The 20,104-nt window shown below is 50.7% G+C and overlaps 2 protein-coding genes across 3 annotated transcripts; one reads left to right on the top strand and one right to left on the bottom strand.

The window, feature by feature from the left end:
* The first annotated feature begins 160 nt into the window (after positions 1–160).
* Positions 161–6,914, top strand: Psma7 (proteasome 20S subunit alpha 7). The gene is made up of 7 exons (XM_052726100.1): positions 161–335; positions 3,842–3,968; positions 4,361–4,485; positions 5,218–5,340; positions 5,721–5,840; positions 6,265–6,327; positions 6,723–6,914. The coding sequence occupies exons 1-7, from the start codon at positions 240–242 to the stop codon at positions 6,813–6,815; spliced, it is 747 nt and encodes a 248-aa protein (XP_052582060.1). The 5' UTR covers positions 161–239; the 3' UTR covers positions 6,816–6,914.
* Positions 6,915–8,158: 1,244 nt separating this feature from the next.
* Lsm14b (LSM family member 14B) lies at positions 8,159–18,472 on the bottom strand. 2 transcript variants are annotated; one of them, XM_052726092.1, is made up of 10 exons: positions 18,264–18,469; positions 16,712–16,875; positions 15,498–15,633; positions 14,453–14,569; positions 11,984–12,151; positions 11,682–11,759; positions 11,344–11,505; positions 10,885–11,035; positions 9,538–9,722; positions 8,159–9,282 (listed from the first exon to the last, which is right to left on the bottom strand). In XM_052726092.1, exons 1-9 carry the CDS (start codon positions 18,388–18,390, stop codon positions 9,551–9,553), a joined length of 1,275 nt encoding a protein of 424 aa, XP_052582052.1. In that variant the 5' UTR covers positions 18,391–18,469; the 3' UTR covers positions 8,159–9,282; positions 9,538–9,550. The 2 variants fall into 2 exon arrangements, with proteins under 2 accessions (XP_052582052.1, XP_052582053.1); XM_052726093.1 differs by lacking the exon at positions 14,453–14,569 and having other exon boundaries at positions 18,264–18,472.
* Between the last annotated feature and the right edge of the window lie 1,632 nt (positions 18,473–20,104).

Below are 20,104 nucleotides of genomic sequence, written 5' to 3'. Positions count from 1 at the left end.
TTCCGGGGCTGGGCCCCGCGCGGAGTCCCCCGGTGCCCGGCCTGCCCTCTGCGTCCAGCCCGCCGCCGCCGTGCCGCCCCCTGTGCTGGGCTTCGGTGGTACCGCCCGCCCAGCCCCGCCCCGCCGCGCCGCACGTCCCCCTGACGCCGGACGCCAGCAGCGTGGTCCGGGCGGGCGGGGCGCAGGCGGTGAGTGTGCGCTTTTGAGCGGCGGCGGCCCGTGCTCGCGCGTCCGCAGTGATGAGCTACGACCGCGCCATCACCGTCTTCTCGCCCGACGGCCACCTCTTCCAAGTGGAGTACGCGCAGGAGGCGGTCAAGAAGGGCTCCACCGCGGTGAGCCATCCCGAGGCCTGCGCGGCGGGGCGCACGGGGAAGCAGGGCACGCAGACCTGGGCGCAGGAGCTGGCGTTCTGCTTGCGGCGGGTGGCCCGGGAGGTGACGGGAACTGAATGGTGGCGACCTAGGTAGGGAGCCGGGCCGCGGAGGGCTGCGCCGTGCGCCCTGGAGAGCCGGGTGACTGTGCGAGGCTTCCCCGCTGCAGAACGTCTAGGCGAGCGCATCCCCGCGACTGGGCCGGGGCCATCTTGCGCGGCGCAGACGACGGAGGCCGCAGGTGCGCGCGGGCGGTGAGAGGCAGGCTGTGAGTCGGCGCCGGCAGGGACCTGGGGATCTCCCAGCTAGGCCCAGATCGGTGTTGTGAACAAAGGGCGGTTCGTCGGCCCTGCGAGGGTGACAGGCTACTTCCGGGTTCGCCTGCGCCACCGACGCTGGGTTCTGGTTCCGGTGGGCCTCCTTCGCCGCGCCCCAATTTTTGTTCAGGGACCTTAGCACCATTTGGAAATGGGACCGCCAGACACCTGCAAAGCATCAACAAGGAGATAGTTTTGTTTTTGGTTTTCCCGAGTCATCGGGTCTTCGGGAAACACACGTGGTTCTGAGTCTTGAAGCGCTTGCATTTGCCAAATATTTAATCACTTTGAAACTAAAGCCCCAAATCTTTTTTGGGTGACCTAACCCACCCAAAAACCTCAAGAATGAGCAGGCTTGGAGTTTCAGGCCTGTAACCCCGGCATTTACAAGGTTCAGGCTCGAAAATCTCACAAGTTCAAAGCCAGCCTGGGCCTCTAAAGTTAGTCTTTCTCTCTGTCCCTTTCTTGTGTGTGTGTGTGTGTGTGTGTGTGTGTGTGTGTGTGTGTGTGCGCGCGCATTCTTTTTTAAATAATTTTTTTTTATTATATGTGCTTTGTCATTTGGCCTGCAGGTATATCTGTATGAGGGTGTCAGATTCCCCTGGAACTGGAGTTGCAGATAGTTGTGAGCTGCCGTGTTGGTGCTGGGAATTGAACCGGGGTCCTCTGGAAGAGCAACCTGTGCTCTTAATTACTGAGCCATCTCTCCAGCCTCAAGAGATACTAGTGAAAGACCCTGTTTCAGAAAAACCTGTGAGGCTGGTGAGAGGTCTAAGTTGGTAAAATGCTTGCTCTGCAAGCCCGAAGACCTGTTTTGGCTCACCCCCACCTGTTCTGGGATATTTTCATCGCACAGTAACACTGCAGACTGTCAATAAAGTTTATCTTGAATCAGGGGCGGAGCCAGCAATCAGCTGACTGGAATTAGCCATAGAGAAGCCAGCAATTTTGATACAGAAGACATACAGAAGGAAAGGGTGGGGACTAGAGTTTGAGCTTCTTTTTGATTCTGGGAGGAGGGAAGAGATGTGTCTCTTGAAGTGTCTCCAGCCAATATTCAAGGTCAGCTAGTTGCTACTCAGCCTCTCTGAGCTAGCAGGTTTTCCCCAGCTTTTGACTCTTGGGTCTTATTGATATATAGAACAATAGAGACTTAAACCTACATATGGTGGCCGCAGCAGAGCTGGGGCCGAAGGATCAGAAGCCCGGCCCCCCCCCCCCCCCAGTGGCCGGTGGGGCGCATAAAGCAGGGAGAGGGGCCTCAGGCAATAATTAAAATATCAGCAGATTCATGTGCAGCTGCTAAACCGACAGAAAAACATCATTTGGCACCTCATAAATGTAGCAGTATTTTCTCTTTGGGACTGCTAGCCCACAAATAATGACGCAGAGACGTATTATGAAAGCTTGGCCTTAGCTTAGGCTTGTTCCCAGCTAGCTCTTATAACTCAATTAACCCATTTTTTTAAATCTACATTCTGCCATTACCTCTTCTTAGTTGTGCACAAAATCACACATGCACAAAATCACACACAGATTTCTTCTGCCTGTCTCTCTCTCACTCTGCCTGAAGTCCCACCTGTTATTCTCTCCTGCCTAGCTATTGGCCATTTAGCTCCATATTAAACCAATCAGAAGACACCTTAGGCAGAGATACATCTTCACAGTGTAAACAAATATTCTGCAACAGCCACCCAAGTTTTTAAAAAAGGCAGTTTCACACAGTGACATCCCTGGCATTCCTACTCCTAGGAGGCAGAGACTAGAGGATACCCTAGGCTTGCTGGTCAGCAAGTGCAGCATAATCTGTGAGCTCCAGGTTCAGTGAGAGACCCTGTGTCTCAAAAAATGTAAGTTGGAGGGACTGGAGATGGTGCAGTGGTTAGAGGGGGCAAGCAAAGTAGTGAGTAGTTTTCAGCACCCAGGTTGTGAGGCTCAAAACTGCCTTTAATTTCAGCTCCAGAGGATTCAGCACCTCTGGCCTCCATGGGCAATTGCACTCAGGTGCACAGACACAACTTATTTAAAAATAAAACGACTCTCGAAGTTTGAGAAGAGATTAAGGAAGACACCAGTGTGGCGTGGCCTCCATATATACTCGGGGACACATGAAACCATAGGAAAGCTCTGGAATCTGGGGGTGCCTGTCCCCGTGCTCCCACCTGCACCCAACTGTTTTCTCTGGACCCTGCAGGTCACGAGTCAGCACAGAAGGAACTTGTAAAATCACTCCAGACTAGGGGCAGTGTGGACAGAGCTTCTCCCTTGGTAGAACCTTGTAGAAGTTTCCTGTGGCCGGAAGATTGGGAACGGGGATGCTACCCCACTTCAGAGTCAGCTGCCACCCAGTTGTGCCCTCTGCCCAACTGCCTTGTCCAGGGATTGCTGCATTTGTTTCTGTTCTCTCTTGAAGGGTTAAATATCACTGAGGTACCCTGGGTTTATTGTGGGGTTTTTAGTTTTGGTGATGCTAGGCAAGCACCATTCCACATCCACAGTCCAGTTTCACTTGTTTAAACAGTGGCCACTTCCCCTTCTACAATACCAGGCAGAATGTTGTGTTAAACAATGGATAGTGGTTCACTTTGTAACACACTAGGTCCTACCAGCAGTATATGCTGTGTGAGCAGGCGTGATTGTGGCCTGGGGCTTAGTGTAACTCATAGACTTCCAGCATCTGGTGTAGTTCACTCAGGCCTTGGGAGCATGTGCAGGACTATTTAGCTTCAGAACTGTAACCACTTTAGTGGGTTTTTTTTGGGGGGGGGGGTTGAGACAGGGTTTCTGTGTGGAGTTTTGGTGCCTGTCCTGGATCTCGCTCTGTAGACCAGGCTGGCCTTGAACACAGAGACCCGCCTGGCTCTGCCTCCCGAGTGCTGGGATTAAAGGCGTGCACCACCACCGCCCGGCCCACTTTGGACACTCAGGTCCTAATAACTTGTCCTAGTCCACAGGAGTGGATCTAGGTCTTTGGTGTGGTAGTGTGTCAAGTGATAGGCCAGATATGGGTGGGCATACCTTCCTGTGGGACTGTTGCCCCAAGGCTTGTGCCATGTGCCTGGCTAACCCCACCCCACTCTGCTGTGCCAGAGATTAACAACTGTCCTGCTTACGTAATTCTTAAAATTGAATTTTGCATTCTCATTTAAGGTTGGTGTTCGAGGAAGGGATATTGTTGTTCTTGGTGTAGAAAAAAAATCAGTGGCCAAGCTACAAGATGAAAGAACAGTACGGAAGATCTGTGCTTTGGACGATAATGTCTGCATGGCCTTTGCAGGTACACTTTGGACCAGGGTGGTGAGTGGAGCTTTGGTTGGGATTTGGACATTAGGAGAACCGCAGTTGCTGGGTGATGGTGGACCCTCCTTGCAGGGATGGCAGTTGTCACCTTCAGCAGATCCAGCCTAGGAAGTCTCAGTCCCTGAAATAAAACTAGGTGCAGTCTAACTTGATTGCCAGTTGATATACTTGCTTCTTAGAAAGACTTGCAGAGGCTGGTGTGCCATCCTTGTACTCAGTTGTAGTGATGAGTTGCCCTGACCAAAGTCTCTGCCCGCTGGGCAGTGGTGGCACACGCCTTTGATCCCAGCATTCAGGAGGCAGGCAGGCGGATCTCTGTGAGTTCAGGGCCAGCCTGGGCTACAAAGAATCCCTCTGCTCTCGTTTCAGGTCTCACTGCTGATGCAAGGATAGTCATCAACAGAGCCCGGGTCGAGTGCCAGAGCCACCGGCTGACTGTGGAGGACCCAGTCACTGTGGAGTACATCACCCGCTACATTGCCAGTCTGAAGCAGGTAGGTGCTTACTCAGTCTCTGCTGTCGGGCGTCGTGTGACTTCATCTTGCTCCTACAGCACTGTTCTGTTGGTTCTGGCTTGGAGCCATTTTGACTCTGGTCTCTGGAGGGGAATATAAGCATTTGTCTTGCTACTCTGAACTACCATTTGCCAAGTAGTTGAGAGGGGGCTGAAAGGTGCTCCCACTCTGTGGTAAGATGCTAGTAAACTTTAGAGCCAGCTTGTAGTTGGAGCATACCTGTCTGCTGAGGTGACTTCTAAGTAGTCTCAGTTAAGCTGTGTGATGCAGAGGCTAGAGAGATGGCTCAGCAGTTAAAGGCATTGGTTGCTCTTTCTGAGGACTTGGGTTCAATTCCCAGCATCCACAAAGTAACTTAAAAACAGTCTGTAGCCAGGTGGTGGCGGCGCATGCCTTTAATCCCAGCACTTGGGAAGCAGAGGCAGGCGTATCTTTCTGAGTCCAAGGCCAGCCTGGCTTACAGAGTGAGTTGCAGGACAGCCAGGGCTACACAGAGAAACCCTGTCTCGAAAAACAAAAGTCTGTAACTCCATTTGCAGGAGGTCCAACCCCTCCTGACACCAGACACCCATGTGGTGCACACGCACGCAGGCAGATACACATAAACCATATAAATCAATTTCCAGTTCTGAGTGTGTCTAAGAGGAAAGAGAAATGTTGACAGCTGTTCTGTTTCCTTACCATCTGAATTGTGGTTGGGTGTCTTTGCAGCGCTATACACAGAGCAATGGGCGCAGGCCATTTGGCATCTCTGCCCTCATTGTGGGTTTTGACTTTGACGGCACCCCCAGACTGTATCAGACTGACCCCTCGGGCACATACCATGCCTGGAAGGTAAGTCTGTGTCAAAACAGTGGGACTTTGGGCTATAGGGAGGTACTAAGCTGGCATTAGCAAACAAATGACAACCCTTAGCTTAGTTCTATGTGCAATGCCTGTTTGTTCCATGATGCTTATATGAAAGCAAAACATTCTACATTGCTGTTTGGCATTTTATCAAAGACAGGGCCTAAACTGAAATTTCCCTAAGTGTCTCTTGGTAATGAAGAACTTCCTTTCTTGGTAGGGATCAACACCAGTGCTAATAGCCTTCAAAGTAGAACCTGGGTCTATGCCACTACCTCCCACTGCCGGAGAGCCAACTGTAGGCCACGGAAGGTGGCAGCCCCTGGCCAGCCATATAGACTGGCTCTACTAACACACATCTGTTTTAGGCAAATGCTATAGGCCGAGGCGCCAAGTCAGTGCGTGAATTCCTGGAGAAGAACTACACTGATGATGCCATCGAGACAGATGATCTAACCATCAAACTAGTGATCAAGGCACTTCTGGAAGTGAGTGTCCATGGAAACCCCAGGCAGGGTGGGCCTGCTGTCTGAGGATGGTGGTGTGACTGGTGCCTTCTTTATACAGCCGGGACAGTTAAGGCTTGCCTAAGGGCAGAACATGAGAGACAGGGCTGAGGTATGGAGTCCCCCATTCAGGTGACTGGGCCTTCCAGAGGCTTGTATGCTAAGTCTGGGAAGTGGGAGGCAAGCAGGTGAAGCCACAGTAGCTAGAAATACAGGCACTGGGTCCCCGTGTGAGGAGTTGCTGTACAGACTGGAGGTTACATAGGAATCCTCAGCAGGCCTGACACACAACTGCATTTGGGACAAAAGCCAAAGATGTTCACCCTCCCATCTGGCTGGTTTGGTCATGAACCAAAATTTAGGTCCATATGAGGGCAGACACACCTAATGCTCTGCTGCCTTCTAGGTGGTCCAGTCAGGTGGCAAAAACATCGAACTTGCTGTCATGAGGCGGGATCAGCCCCTCAAGGTAAGCCTACTTTTGGGTGGGAGGGTTTGGATAGAGGAGGGCTCCTACCTTATGTACCTAGTCCTAGGTTACTGACACGTGCTCACACACCTTTACTTTATTCATAGCATTTTCTTAGCCTGCAGGGCTAAGTACTTTGGAAAAAAACTCTCCCCTGGCCCTGTGATGTTGCTCCTGAAGACATGACTTTCTGATAGGGCCATTGGTTGTACTGGGCATTAGCTCCCTGTCTGTCATGGAGCTGTGCTCCTATGTTCTAGGCTGCTGACACCTGCTGCCTGGGTCACTCGCCTTGTCCCCAGCAGCTCTACACAGGGCAGTAGTAGTGGTTGCACTACCGGGTGGTGCTGTTTGCACCTTGTAGAGTAATCCTGAATGTGCTTCTTGTGGGCTAGATTCTAAATCCTGAAGAAATTGAGAAGTATGTCGCTGAAATCGAAAAAGAAAAAGAAGAAAATGAAAAGAAGAAACAAAAGAAAGCATCTTGATGAAGTGAGCATTGGTTGGAGCAGCTTTCAGCCTCGGTGTTGCGGGCCTTCTGTCTACTTGTCCGAGAGCCCAATAAACGTCTACATTTTTTAACTCTTTGTGATGAGAACACATCATTTGGGTACAGTTGTAGTTAAGATGCATGAGTGCTTGCCTCCTTCCACTCTAGGCGTCTGCCAAAGCGAACAGCAGACCCAGGGTTCTCAATACATTTCCTTTCAGATAACAAGTCTGCAGAGTTATGACTTAATGTAGCTAGTCGGGTGGTACAGCTCCTTGGGCCTGGCATGTGGGACCTGGGTTCCTTTCTTGGTACTGAAGATTTTTTTTTAGGAGATGGCTCAGTGCTTAAGAGGGTTTGGTTCCCAGCACTCCTATTAGGTGACTCACGGTTTCCTTTAACTCCAGTTCATGAATGTGGTATACATATACTCAGGCAAGAAGCGGACGGGTGGTGGTGGAGTGCACTGTTAATCCCAGCACTCGGGAGGTAGAGGCAGAGGCAGAGGCAGGTGGATCTCCCCAAGTTCAAGATCAGGACAGCCAGGGCTAACATAGAAACCCTGTCTCAAAAAAAGAGCTACATAGTAAAACCTCCATCTCCCATGCTCCCCTCCCCCCAACAACTTAGTAGTCAGGTTTCTTTTTGCTGTTTGTCAAATTTTCCACATTAAAATCAAGGTGGGCCGCCATTGTGTTTGGTTTTTTGGGGTGGCCAGAGGTGTGCTTCCTCTTGGCTTCCTGACAGTTCATCATTCTGCAGTCTGCTTCAGCTCACAGCTATCTCACCCTGTCCCTCCCCTTTGTACCAGTTTTGTAAAAAGCACGTTTGGGTCAAATCTTTGCCCAGCATAACATCCATGAGCTGTGACTTAACGTGTGTTGGCAGAGGAAAACCAATTTTAACTGGTTTAGGATACATAGCTGCTTATACCTAGTACATATACTTTTATTAGTCAAGGATGGGAATATGTCATCTGTGGTCCCAAGGCTGCCTGCCTCCTGCAGGCTTCCTCCTGCAGCCTGATACATACCCAGGACAATCCACTGACCATGTATCTGCTCTTGAGGACTGCCTTCAATATTTGGGAACAGTTATAGCAAAGCAAGGTGCTTTTTTTGCACCTACACCAATTTTCATTATACTAGACTGGGGTGTTCATTATAGCAAGATAGCCCAGTGAGAACCAGTCTTCGACTTCATCTGTGGTCCTTGAGTCACTTTTCTGGCACATCAGATGGTATCCTGTAAGTACCTCCAAACCCTAACTAGCCTGGGTGTGCTCTAGGCCTGACTAGTACTTGCTCCTGGGTGGGCCCTGGACAGGACAAGTGATGGAGGCAGCGTTTGAAGGTTTGAATGTTTATTTAGAGTTTGCATTACCCCAACAGTAGCCCCAGTGCTATGTTCTAGTCTCAGCTATGAAGTCCTACAAAAATAAACCCAAGCTTTTGCAATGTGACTTCATCAATACAGAACTAAAGCTTTGTAGCTATTTTGAAGGGGTTTTGGTTATCAAGGTGCTTATTTTCAACAAAATGCCCTGTCAGTCAAGAGGATGCATGCTTATACAGAAAATCTGACCCATTTACTCATGCAACAAATTTATGTACCCACCCGCCCTCCACCACCTTTAAAATAACACACAAGAACTATTTACAATCAAGGAAGTAAGGCCAGTGACCTTAAAAAAAAAAAAAAAGACTGGCTCATTTCAAAGTGGATGAGAACACTTAAGTGCAGCCAGAGGCCGACAAGGACAGGAAGGTAGGGCATACCACATGGGCTTATCTTAGACTTTGACACTAAGCCTCAGTACCTGTGGAAGCTAGGCTCTCCATGACACTCAAGGGGCCCTTCCTACTTTTTTACTCATCTTCTGTCAGCCTCCAACACTGAACATTACTGGTTCATTATACAACATGATCCATGAAACGCCACCCCCCTTCCCTGCCCTTGGCCCTCCCACCCCAATATGACTGGTTCACCCTGTGCTGGCCCTGCCTGGCTCCTGAGACTTCCCACTTTTAGCAGTTGGGGCACCAGGCCAGCAGCACCAGGGGCCAGATGGGTTGCAGAGACACATTTGGACACCACACGTGCCAAATAAAATTTGGTTCTGTTTTAAGAGTCAAAGCTGTCATTTAAAAAAAAAAAAAGTTAGAAAGTGGAGGATTGAGCCTTTGCCTATAGAAACCTTTTTGCAAAATACCAAAACCTTATAATCAGGCTGTGTGCAACCAAGAAGAAAATGTAGTCAAGACACCTTCAAGAGGTCACCTACAAACACTTCCCCCAAAAACCAGTGGTTCCAATCAGACCACGTCCAAGTTTAGGTTGAGTCCAAAGCTAAGTAGCAGTATAAAGGCGTCCAGACTTGGTAAACAAGATCACTTCTCCAGGTGAGTGTAGCGTTTCTTTCTGTCCTTATCTTCAGAGCAGCATCTCTGTGCCTCCTCAAGACCCTGTGAGGACAGGAAGTGAGTGTGTCCAACAGATAGCTGTCACACAGCTGTCCACTCCCTCACCACCCTGGGGACCAGAAGGCAGTAGAAAGCCTGGTAGGAAGCCCGGCCTCCACATACCATATGGGACACTCAGGATACTCTAGCCAGACTTGTTTCTGTGAGCAGACAGGCTCGCTCCTCAGCTTTAAGCACGTCTAGGGTCGTTCACTTCACCACATCCTATCCCAGGATCCAGAAGGTTTCCCCACTCACTTTTACTGTACCCTTACACCCGGCCAGTCCCAGCTCGGTGGGAAGTGGGGTTGCGCCGTGTTGTCCCATTGCCTCTGCCTCCTCGGAATCCACCACGTGAACTGCGGCCACGAAGGAACCTCCCAGACACTCCAAAGGTCTCAGTGTTCAGCTTCCTCTCTTCAGCCCATGTTGTCCGCCTAGAACTAAATATAAGATCTGACTAAGCTGAGCAGTGGTGGTGCACACCTTTAATCCCAGCACTCGGGAGGCAGAGGCAGGTAGATCTCTGAGTTCAAGGCCAGCCTGGTCTACAGACCAAGCTCCAGGACAGCCAGGGCTACACAGAGAAACCCTGTCTTGAAAAACAAAAAAAACCTGACTGTAGTGGGCAACAACTAAAGTTTCTGAAATCGGCTTCATCCTTCCAACAGCACAGAGGACGAAGGAAGAGCTACTGCCATGCTGCTAAGAGGCAGGGGAATACTACCCTGAAGCACACACCCTAATACTGCAGAGCAGGCCTATTTTTGGCTCAAGACACATATCATAAACAAGTGACACAAGCAGGTGACAAGCCCTCAAAAGCCCACACAAACACTTAGATCCTAGCCCTTCCACAGTCACCATCTTCAGCCACTGTCACCATGAGACAGTGCAGGTCAGCAAACTGCCCCTGACTGGCTCTTCATCCACTTAGAATATAGCCATCATCATCACCCTGCCCATTCTGATGCATAGCCATGTTCCGATCTTGGGCAGCTCCTGGAAAGTCCCTTTTCTCACTCCCACAGCTGTTGCTAAGACCTGGCCACAACTCTCCTCACGATACAGCTGGGCCTAAGTACTCTTAAGTTTGCATCTCTTTCTTGCTTCAATTGCTCCCCTGATAGTGTGTGTGCATGGCTCAGGCGACCCAGCTCATTTCTGTTCTTCAATGGTTGGCAGTGTGCCTAATACTCAACCCAAAGGACTCTTAGGTCTGTTTGCACACCATGCCTGCTCCGAAGACCACCGTACAGTCTGAGAGTGCTCATCTACAGTGCTGACACACATCACAATCACTGACTTCCAGGACTTGAGAGGACAGGGTGCTCAACCAATTGCTTAAGTGTTTCCATGCCGGCAGGCAGTTCAGGCAAGAAAGAACAGCACAAATGGGACTCTTGGAGGCAAACAGGGAGTGCAAGACCTAACCAGGCTAGGGGACAGCCAGAGGCTTCTAGCTGGGAGAGGCAGACCCAGTTGGGACTCTTACCATGTAGAATATAAGCTCAAAGCTTGGACTTAAGGGTTAGTACATTTTAGTCATGTGCTTCTAGGACTTACAAAACAGCCATCCTTTCCACAGTGCACTTAGGCCCTTACCTTGTTTTGAGTTCAGAAGAAATGTTATCAAAGAAGGACTTGGATTTGTCATAGTAACAGTTGGGCCCCAGAAGATCTTCCTCAGCAGGAGTCTCTTCACTCTGGGTCATCACAGCCGGGTCCTTCTCTTCCCCCTTCTCAGCTTTGTCATCTACAAAGAGAAGCAGAACACAATCCAGAGACAAACACTACCCAATTGGTCTCCTGTTGGGGGTCCACCCTGTAGCTGTCCTCAGGCTCAGAGGATGGCCCAAACATTTCGTGCCTAAGAGATCCTTTCTTCTCACTGCAAGTCACAAGTTTCACAAACCCACCCCACCCTCATCTCATTTATTCCTCAGAGTTTATTCCAATTTTCACATTCATCAGGACCCCAACTCACTCCAGAGTGACGCCAGTCATCCTGTCTTAACATGCTCTAGGGACCCTCTTGAGGGATAACTTTCAAATAAATCAGACCTTTAAAATTCAGTTTCTTCTTAAATTCTTTATCAAGCTCTTCTCGGTTGAACTGGGCATTCGCACTTTCAAAATCAAAGTCACCTTCAAACTTGATTGTGTTTTCCTTAACATTAGTTGGACGGTTTTGCCCTCTGGAACGATTTCTTGTTCGCCGATTGCCTGTGCGGAGGAAAAAATAGCATGGCTGAAGTCACCGACTTTATTTTCAGCTTGAACACTGAAGAAAAGGGGCACAGCTCACTGCAGCACCCCCTTAGCCCCAAGTCCCCGGCACAGGCAAGCAAAGCACAGCCTGCTACTCATGGCTGTAGAACTCAAGTGGCCATGGGTGTTACCTGACCGCCTCCGTGGAGGTCTTCTGTTCTCATCATTCACCTGCCCTTGAGTGTGCACAGGTGCCGGCTGGACTACATCTAAGGTGCAAAGGGAAAAGTGAGGCAAAGCTCCGCAGAAGCCAGAACCCAGGCACCAAAGCAGAGTACCACCACCACATGCAGGCCTATGGAACTGAGGTTGCCTGCCCAGAGGCCTGCTTATAAAAGCATGTGGTCTGGGGTTGGGGTAATGCTTTATAGCCCAGTGCGTACTACATTGGGAACACAGAGCAAACTGCAAGGGGAAATCAGTGTTCAAGTACCGCTGGCAATCTTGCTGCTTGGCTGAGCCTGGCGACCATTGAGCTGTGTCCCCGAGGTGACCTTGCTGGGAACCAGTTTTTTAGCATTCAAGTTATCAGCAGAACTAGTCTGGACAGCCTGCTCCACCATGGGGCTCTTGCCGACTGGGGTAGATGGAAAACCAGCTCCTGAGTTTAAGAGGGAAGGAAGGTTTAGAAACAACTAAAAGGAGAAAGCTTACTACCTCCAGCCATTTCTCCTGGCTGGCACCTTGGGGGTAGGTCAGGGGTAACACACTGTCTAGAAAAGTCTAAACTCAGGATTTACTCTCCCAGACTGGCCCATTCCCTTTGAAGGTGGTTCAAGTGACAAAAGAAATTAAGTCACATGGAGGCACCACAGCCAGTTCTCAAGGAGCACCAGTTCTTGAGCTCCAAGTTAAGGAACTACAATGAGAGGAAAGTCACTGCACTCGCTACCAATGCCGACGGGTACTTCAAGTTTACCCATGAGTTTTCTAGACAAACTCTGACCAAGCCTGAAGGTGTCAACAGCCCTGAAATGAATTCAGAATTCAAGAGTTGTTACTCTGGGGAGGAGGGAACAGAGGGGATCTGTGGTTGGTATGTAAAATGAATAAAAAATTTCTTAAAAAGAAAAAAAAATGTCACTCTAGTCTATGCTGGAGAACCACCACCCTAGCCCAGGATCTTCTAGAAAGTATAGTAGTCAGACTCTGAAATTAAATTCTAGAACAGCTTTACGAAAAACAGGATAAGGTGATCAGGACGGACTGCAAGGAAGGTTTACAACCCACAGCTTTTCAAAGAGTAAAAAGCTCTTCATAAGCAAGTATGGGCTACCAGGTGCCCAGTGTGAGGGACTATACCTACAGTACCACACAGAACACACCCCCAAAACAGGGTATCAGTGATAGTCCCAACATGAATCCTCTGAAACTGGCAAAACGTAAAAGGCTAGCTAGCATAGCTGTCCAGTCTGATGCCCCCTTGACCTGTCCCAGGACCAGTAACCCATGGGGAACATTAAGTCCTTAGGAACTGTGTGAACTGGAATGAGATGTAAACAACGAGTCCTGGACTTGGCGAAATAGAACGGAAAACACTGTGGAGAAACTCCTATCATGCAGTCAGAGACGCACTCCCAAGGCAGGTATCCATAAGGTCCTCTGACAGAAACTAAGCTGGACTACATTCCCAAGCCCATCATCTCACTCAGCAAGAATGACCCCAAAGACAAATAGGAAACAGTCACACCAAAGTGGCTTGTGTGTACATTTTTAAAAAGTATTTACGTATGTGTATGGGTGTTTTATCTGCATGTATGTTTGCGTACCACATGCATGCCTAGTATCCTAAGAGGCCAGAAGATGGGATCAGATTCCCTAGGACTGGGGTTCTAGACGGTTGTGAACTATCATGTGGGTGCTAGGAATCAAATCCAGGTCACCTGGAAGAGCAGCCAGTGCTCTTAACCATTGAACCATCTATCCAGCCCCTTGTGTGCTTTTTAAAAAGCAATTTTATCCTATGGGTAGATTTATGTGAGCAATCCTAAGGACAATGAAAGTATCCTCAGTCATACTCTTTTTTTTTTTTTTTTGTTTTTCGAGACAGGGTTTCTCTGTGTAGCTTTGCGCCTTTCCTGGGACTCACTTGGTAGCCCAGGCTGGCCTCGAACTCACAGAGATCCGCCTGGCTCTGCCTCCCGAGTGCTGGGATTAAAGGCATGTGCCACCACCGCCCGGCCCCTCAGTCATACTCTTAATTAGAAAGGGTAATGTATGCTCTAATTCGGAAGAAAAGAGGCCCTACAGGACATAACAACCCACACAAATAGACTTGTACTCTATGCCCTGACCTGGGGGAGGCCTCCTGGACTGAGATGGGTAATGATGAAGGCTAGAGCTGGCTACAAGCATGATGCCACATGTAAAACAGACATGCAGAGACATCAGCACAAGAACATCAGGAAGGTGAAGAAACCCTGTAAGTGCTGCTGTATCAGCAGAGATAGGTGGGTGGACAGCAAAACTAACCAGCTGGCTCTCAAGATGGCATTGTTCATGCAGCCAAACACCTGGGGGCTGCCATGCAAGCTCCCCACTTCAAATGCCCGTAAGAGAGAACTATATGTTTCATCTGAGTTGTTTGGGAAAGTCCCACAGCAGAAATCCAGAACATGTTTAAGACCCAGAAAACCCCAGAGAAACAGCTTTTTGTCTTCCCATGCCAGGGCCATGGACAGGTCAAACCGTTAACCCAGGCAGAATGAATTAAGTGCTCTGCTGACTCTAACCCTTTAAAAATGGCATTAATAAATCAGGCCACAAGCTAAACCAAACAGAATCAGTATCCTGATCCCTGGGCCTAGCAGAACTGTTCCAGCTCCTGCCATCCTGGCTGTTTACCCCCTGCCTCTCATAGTCTACAAGATAGCATGCAGTTAGTTCTCCAAACTGCTGTTACCCTTGGAAGTGAGCTGAGGTGGCTCTGAGGACATGTCAAGCTCTGAAACAGGCTGTGGAGATGGAGAGGAACTAGGGCTGGAAGCAGCGGCTGAGGCTGGAGGGCTTATCAACTTCTCTAAAGAAGAGAAAGAGAGAAGAGCAAAGAGAAAGCACACAAATAAGTCAGGACATACTTGTCTTATGCCTAGTAAGCTTGGAAAGAGCCAAGCAACCTCTCAGATGATGTATTTTAGAGCCAGGCTGAGAAGTCACCTGCCACATCAGAACAGCAACACAAATGGCCCATAGCATTGGTCTGGAGCTTAATTAACATTCCCTGCCTCAGCTGCCTTATGCTGGAGTCTGAGCAAGGATGGATGGACAAGATGCAAACTATGTTCTTAGAAGTGGGGGAAGCATGCATGTGTACATATGCATATTCATGTAGAGGCCAAAGGTCAACCTGGGGTATAGCTTCCTTGGGTGTCATTCACTTTGTTTTTAAGACAGCGTCTCCTAGGTGCCCTGAACTCACTGATTAGGCTTAACTTTTGGGCTAGTCAACATCAGGGGTGTGCCCGTCTCTGTCTCCCCAGCACTGAGATAGTGCCCATTTCTCTATGTTCTGAACACATCTTTAAGGTCCCTGTCAAAGACTGGGCTGATCTCACTCCCAACACAGAGATACTCTATTCTAGGAGTAGTAAACCTCAGTAGAAACCACGTCTGAGATGGGCTCCTGCAATAGGTTAATACAGGGTATTAACAGGCTCACAGATAGACCTCATCTGCAAGAAACTACAGCTGTACCAGAACTTCTGATTTCAAGTGCATTTTGATTTATGTCACCTGGTGCAAAATTAACACTGCTGCCTCTTAGTTTCAGAAAACAGTTATTAAACACTAACAAGCTGAAGCTACAATGGGTAATTTTATCAGGAGTGGTAAGATATAACAGTCCAGGAGCTGTATGGCATGAAGAATTGTCCCACTCTCAGGGTGTATGACTCCACTATATGGTGATCATAGGCAAAGATAGTTGAGCACACAGAATGGTCACTCACCTAGACCTAAGGAAGCGGCATACTGTTGGCTGAGCAGGGAGCTGGCTGCCAGCTGGCCATATGGTGGCATCCCTCTGAAGGGGCTGTAAGGCACATGCGGCTGGAAGGGCGAGGCGGAGGCAGAGCCCAGGGAGGACTGAACAATGAGACACACAGGTAAGAGCACTGCAACATCCTATTACCCTTCAAGTAAGTCTCCACATACAGCCCTTTCTTAGACAGAAAAAGGTTGCCAGGTCTGTCCCCTGCACTCCTGATGTAGTAGGCAGTTCTGGGCAGTTTCCAGTATTGTCAAAGATGCATGAACTTCTTCACAAACTTAAAACCCTCTCTCTTACAGCTTGCCTCTGCCAACAGCAGTCTGGCCTTTTTACATGAGGTATTGCCACCTTTAGTTGGAGAAAGGCTCCCTTGAAGAGATGTGGGGCCAGGAACTATTTATGCATCTCCAAACATGTCCATCCCCTCCCCTCCTCCCTCTCCCCATCCAAGAATCCAGGACCATGCCTGCTTATTTGAGGACTCGCCTATTCCCATACACACCCCCACTTTGACTTCCTTTCAGACCCTAAATACCTATTCACCAAGCTTTTCAGAAATCTGACTTGGGTTCTTCCAAGTGCCACAGAAGTCATCCCTGCCTGCTCCCACCCTTCTAAGTATAGCTTCATCTCAGAACCTGGAGCAGTCTCAACTGGAAGAGCCAACTTGGGTCAAAATTTACAGAAGATAAAAATCTAGATGCCCCTTCCCCTAATAATCCTGTGGACTAACCTACTAGGCAGTCAGGCTTAGCTTAAGACTTTCAAATTTAGTGTCCTACAACAATGGAATATAACAGCAGAAGACTATTAAGACAATGAACCAACCCTGTCATCCCAGAAGCACCTGATGCCATTCACACTACTGCCACTCTGGGCTTGACTGTTATGTTCCAAGCACTCCAGGACCAGGCAAGACCACCAGCAGCAGTAGCACATCACACACAGCAAGCTACAGGTCTCTTTCCCTACTGGCCTTGCCATACAGAACATACTACCCAGTACAGTACAAGCTGCATGAGTTAACACCTTCTCTAGGAACAGAAACCATCTAGATTAAAACCAGGCCAGTGTTCATTAGAGGGCAATTCCTCAAGTTGAACACTCTGGACAAACAGAAGACACCAAATTCCATGTGGAAACCAAGTTTATTAACCATACCCACACACATACCTGAACAATAGCAGGATCCTGAGGGAGTGTGTGCTGAGCTTTTGGAGGTTCACACACAGTAATATCTTTGATATCACTTCCCCGGAAAATGATGTACTCATAAATTTCCTCTCTTGGGGGAGCAGGCCTATCTGTGGGACGGTCTTCAGTACCAAAGGACCTCACTTCAGGGTTGAAAAAAAGAAGGGTTAAGTTGTAGTCCTGTGCCAAGACCATCTGATCAAGCTTCTGACACTACAGCATCCTCTCTGACACAGCACTCTATTTACAATTAACAGCTACTTAAATCTCCCAATTTCCAGCTGACAATACCTATAAGGCACCACGTCGCAAAGAACGCAAGGGACAGCAGTTCAGGAAGATACGAAAAATGTCACAAAATCCCAAGCCTCACAAAGCCCCCTGCACAAACCCACTAATGTGCAGAGCTCTCTGCAGATAAGGCTGGCTTTGCAGAACCTCCCTCCTCACATCTGACTGCAGATGGAACCCAGCAGTTTCATTCCTCAACCCTCATCACAGGCTGCAGCTGAGGCGATTTTCCCAGGCAAGCACGAAAAAGCTCCCTAGCCCTGTACACACAACAGGCCTTGGCTGTTGCAGAAACAAAGGGAAGGAGTCCTGGAACTCAGACACCCCCCAACCCCCAACACTAGCTTCTCTGTCCATAAGGAAATTCTGGACCTAAGGGACCCTCCACGGGATCTAGGAAGGCTAGCACACCTCTCTTTGACAGGACTCGGGGGCTGATCTGGAGTCTGGTGGCAGAATTTAAGCAGCAAACTCCTAATTGTGGACTACCCTGGGCCTGTTTCTCCAACTGGGGATCTCATGTCAAAAGCGGTGCAGCACGGGGAGTTCAAGTGAATAAAAAACCCTGAACACTGAGCTCTCCCCTGCAGCGCCGAAGTCTGGGTCCGAGAGCCAGCCTTCAAACGGAAGGTACTGCTAGGGTTTGGGAGAATAGTCCAGGACTGCAGCACGCAGGTTTCAGACCGGTCTGCACTTTTCAATCTGCACCCTCGGGGGTCTAACACACACCCCGGGCAGGCTGCTGCGCTCGCGCTTCTGAGGAGCAGTAAGAAAACGAGCGCCCCATTTTACGCGGAGAATGGAGACAAAGAAGCTCTGGGGTCTGACGCTGCCGGGACTAGCGCGCACCGGCTCTGGACTGCTCCCATCACAAACCAACAACCAACCCCTCAAGTCGACAGGGTCGGAAGAGTTCAGGGCAGGGCAGTCGCAGCTCAATCGACGCCCTAGCTCGGCTAGAGGCTGCAACCGGACGCGGTGGGCCGTAGCTGCCGAGGGGTTCCAGGAGAGCGCGCAGGACCCGTGACCCTCGCCTGGGCGCGCGCCTAGCCCCGCAGGGACGTCTCGCAGGTAGGGAGGCCCGCGGCTTCAAAGCCGCCCCGCCCCCCGACACCTGCAGGACCACGGCCCGCTCCTCCCCTAGCCCCCGCCGAAGCTGGGAACACCATTGTGCGGGCAGGCGCGGGGCGGCGGAGCTGTTGGGGCGGCGGTTGGGCGCGCGGCGGCGGCAGGCCGCTACCTTTGGCGAGCGCCACGGTGGAATTGTCGGTGTCGATGGTGTAGAGAATGCCCTCGTAGCGGATCTGCGCCTTGGAGATGAGGCTGATCTTGCTGCCCAGATACGGGGTGCCGGACGAGCCGCTCATGGCGGCGGCCGGGGCGCGCCAGGCGCGGGGAACCAGCGCCGAGCCCCGCCCGCTCCGCCGCCGCGCGGTCGCCTGGCCGCCCACTCCTGCGCAGCCCTGCGCCGCCGCCGCCGAGGCGCCTCCAGCCGCGCCTAGGGGCCTGCGGGCCGCGAGCGAGCCGGAGAGGGAGCGGAGCGAGGCGCGTAGCCTGAGTCTGAGGGGAGCGGGGGAGGAGTGCCGCCGCAGCCACATCCGGGGCCTCCCGCCACCACGCGCCGCCCCCGCACGATCGTAGCCTATTGGCTCGTCGCTCCCGGCTCCCTTTAAATATGGCCGCGCCGCCGGCAGTGGGCGGGTCTGCGCCTGCGCAGCTCGGAACTGACGGCTGGGGACCAGCCTCTCGGGTTCTACACAGCCGGTTCCCAGAGGACCCCGCGCACGGCTTAGGGGCGTGAGACCGAGCGGGCGGGGCGGAGCGCGCGTGCGCGGGGCGGGCGGGCAGCCGCTGTTTGCAAACTCGGGGGCGGATCTGGGGCTGGTCCTGGAGGAGCGCCAGGCTCCTCCCGCTGCGCGTGCCGGCGTCGCCCTTAGGGCGCCGGTGTTAATAGGCTGGAGGCTTGTGGCTTCGTTCCCTGTTAGTGGGAGACCGACCCCGACGGCCAACGCTGGGCAAGGAGCGTCCTGAGTTAAACTCGGGCCCGAGGCCCAGGAACCGGCAGGCAGGCGCAGCTCAGTACTGCAGCGCTTCCGGCGGGGCGGCCCCTAAATAGAACATGCAGGGGATGCCCGGGAGAGCCCTGCCCCTCCTCCCAAGCCTGCGGCGCTGATGTCCTTAAAATAAGCCCTGGCTGGCTTGGGCTGTCCCCGCCAGCCTAGGCCACCAGCAGGAGGCCTGCCCGCGTCCTCTGACTGCACCCAAAGCCCTGTGCTCAGCCATGAAGTTGGGGGAATCCTCCTAAATCCTTCCCTGTGCTTGCCATGCTGGCTCCGCGCCAGGCATGATTGGTAATTTTATGTATGTGAGCGCATGTTTATTTATAGTTAGTCTCTACCGTCAGATTAGGGTCCAATATTGGGTACTGTGGAAAATTTGGTAGGTGGCGACCACCTTTTTGTAAAAGTGAAATAGAATGAAAGAGGCGATAACGGAACATCTCATAGAGTGAAACAATTTCTCTTCAATGTGAGACATAAAATGTACTTTTTATTGTGCTGACACCAACTTACCACCATGCCAAGTGGATGCCAGGAATAGTTTTGAATATTTTAAATTTTCTCTTATTTGGTGTGTGTGTACATATGTCACAACGTGTGGAGCTCAGAGGACAACTGGAATTAGTTCTCTGCTTCTACCATATGGGTCCTGGAAATGGGAACTCAGGTGGCCACACTTAGCATCAAGTGCCTTTACCCACTGAGCCGTCTTGCTGGTCCTAGTTTTTTCCTTTAGATTTAGTTTTGACAGGGGCCCTACTCTTAGCTCAGGTTGGCTTGAAACTCACTGTGCAGCCCAGACTGGCCTCTAACCTTTGGTAATCCTCTTGCCTCAGCCTCCCGTGTGCCAAAATTTTGAGTATGACCCATCACACTAGAAACCATAGCAAACCGACATCCCCCGGTTTACAGGGGCAGAAACCAGTGTAGTATGTGGGCAAATTGCTGGTGAACCTACCAAGTCTCTTGAGATATTCATCTGGGCCTCAGACACCCTACATCCAGTTCTATACTGCTTTTG

Source organism: Peromyscus californicus, unplaced genomic scaffold, assembly GCF_007827085.1.
Source record: "Peromyscus californicus insignis strain IS unplaced genomic scaffold, ASM782708v3 Scaffold_7__1_contigs__length_154581171, whole genome shotgun sequence".
Taxonomy (NCBI): Eukaryota; Metazoa; Chordata; class Mammalia; order Rodentia; family Cricetidae; genus Peromyscus; species Peromyscus californicus.
Note: the sequence above shows the minus strand (reverse complement) of the source record. Positions and strands in the feature narration are given on the sequence as shown.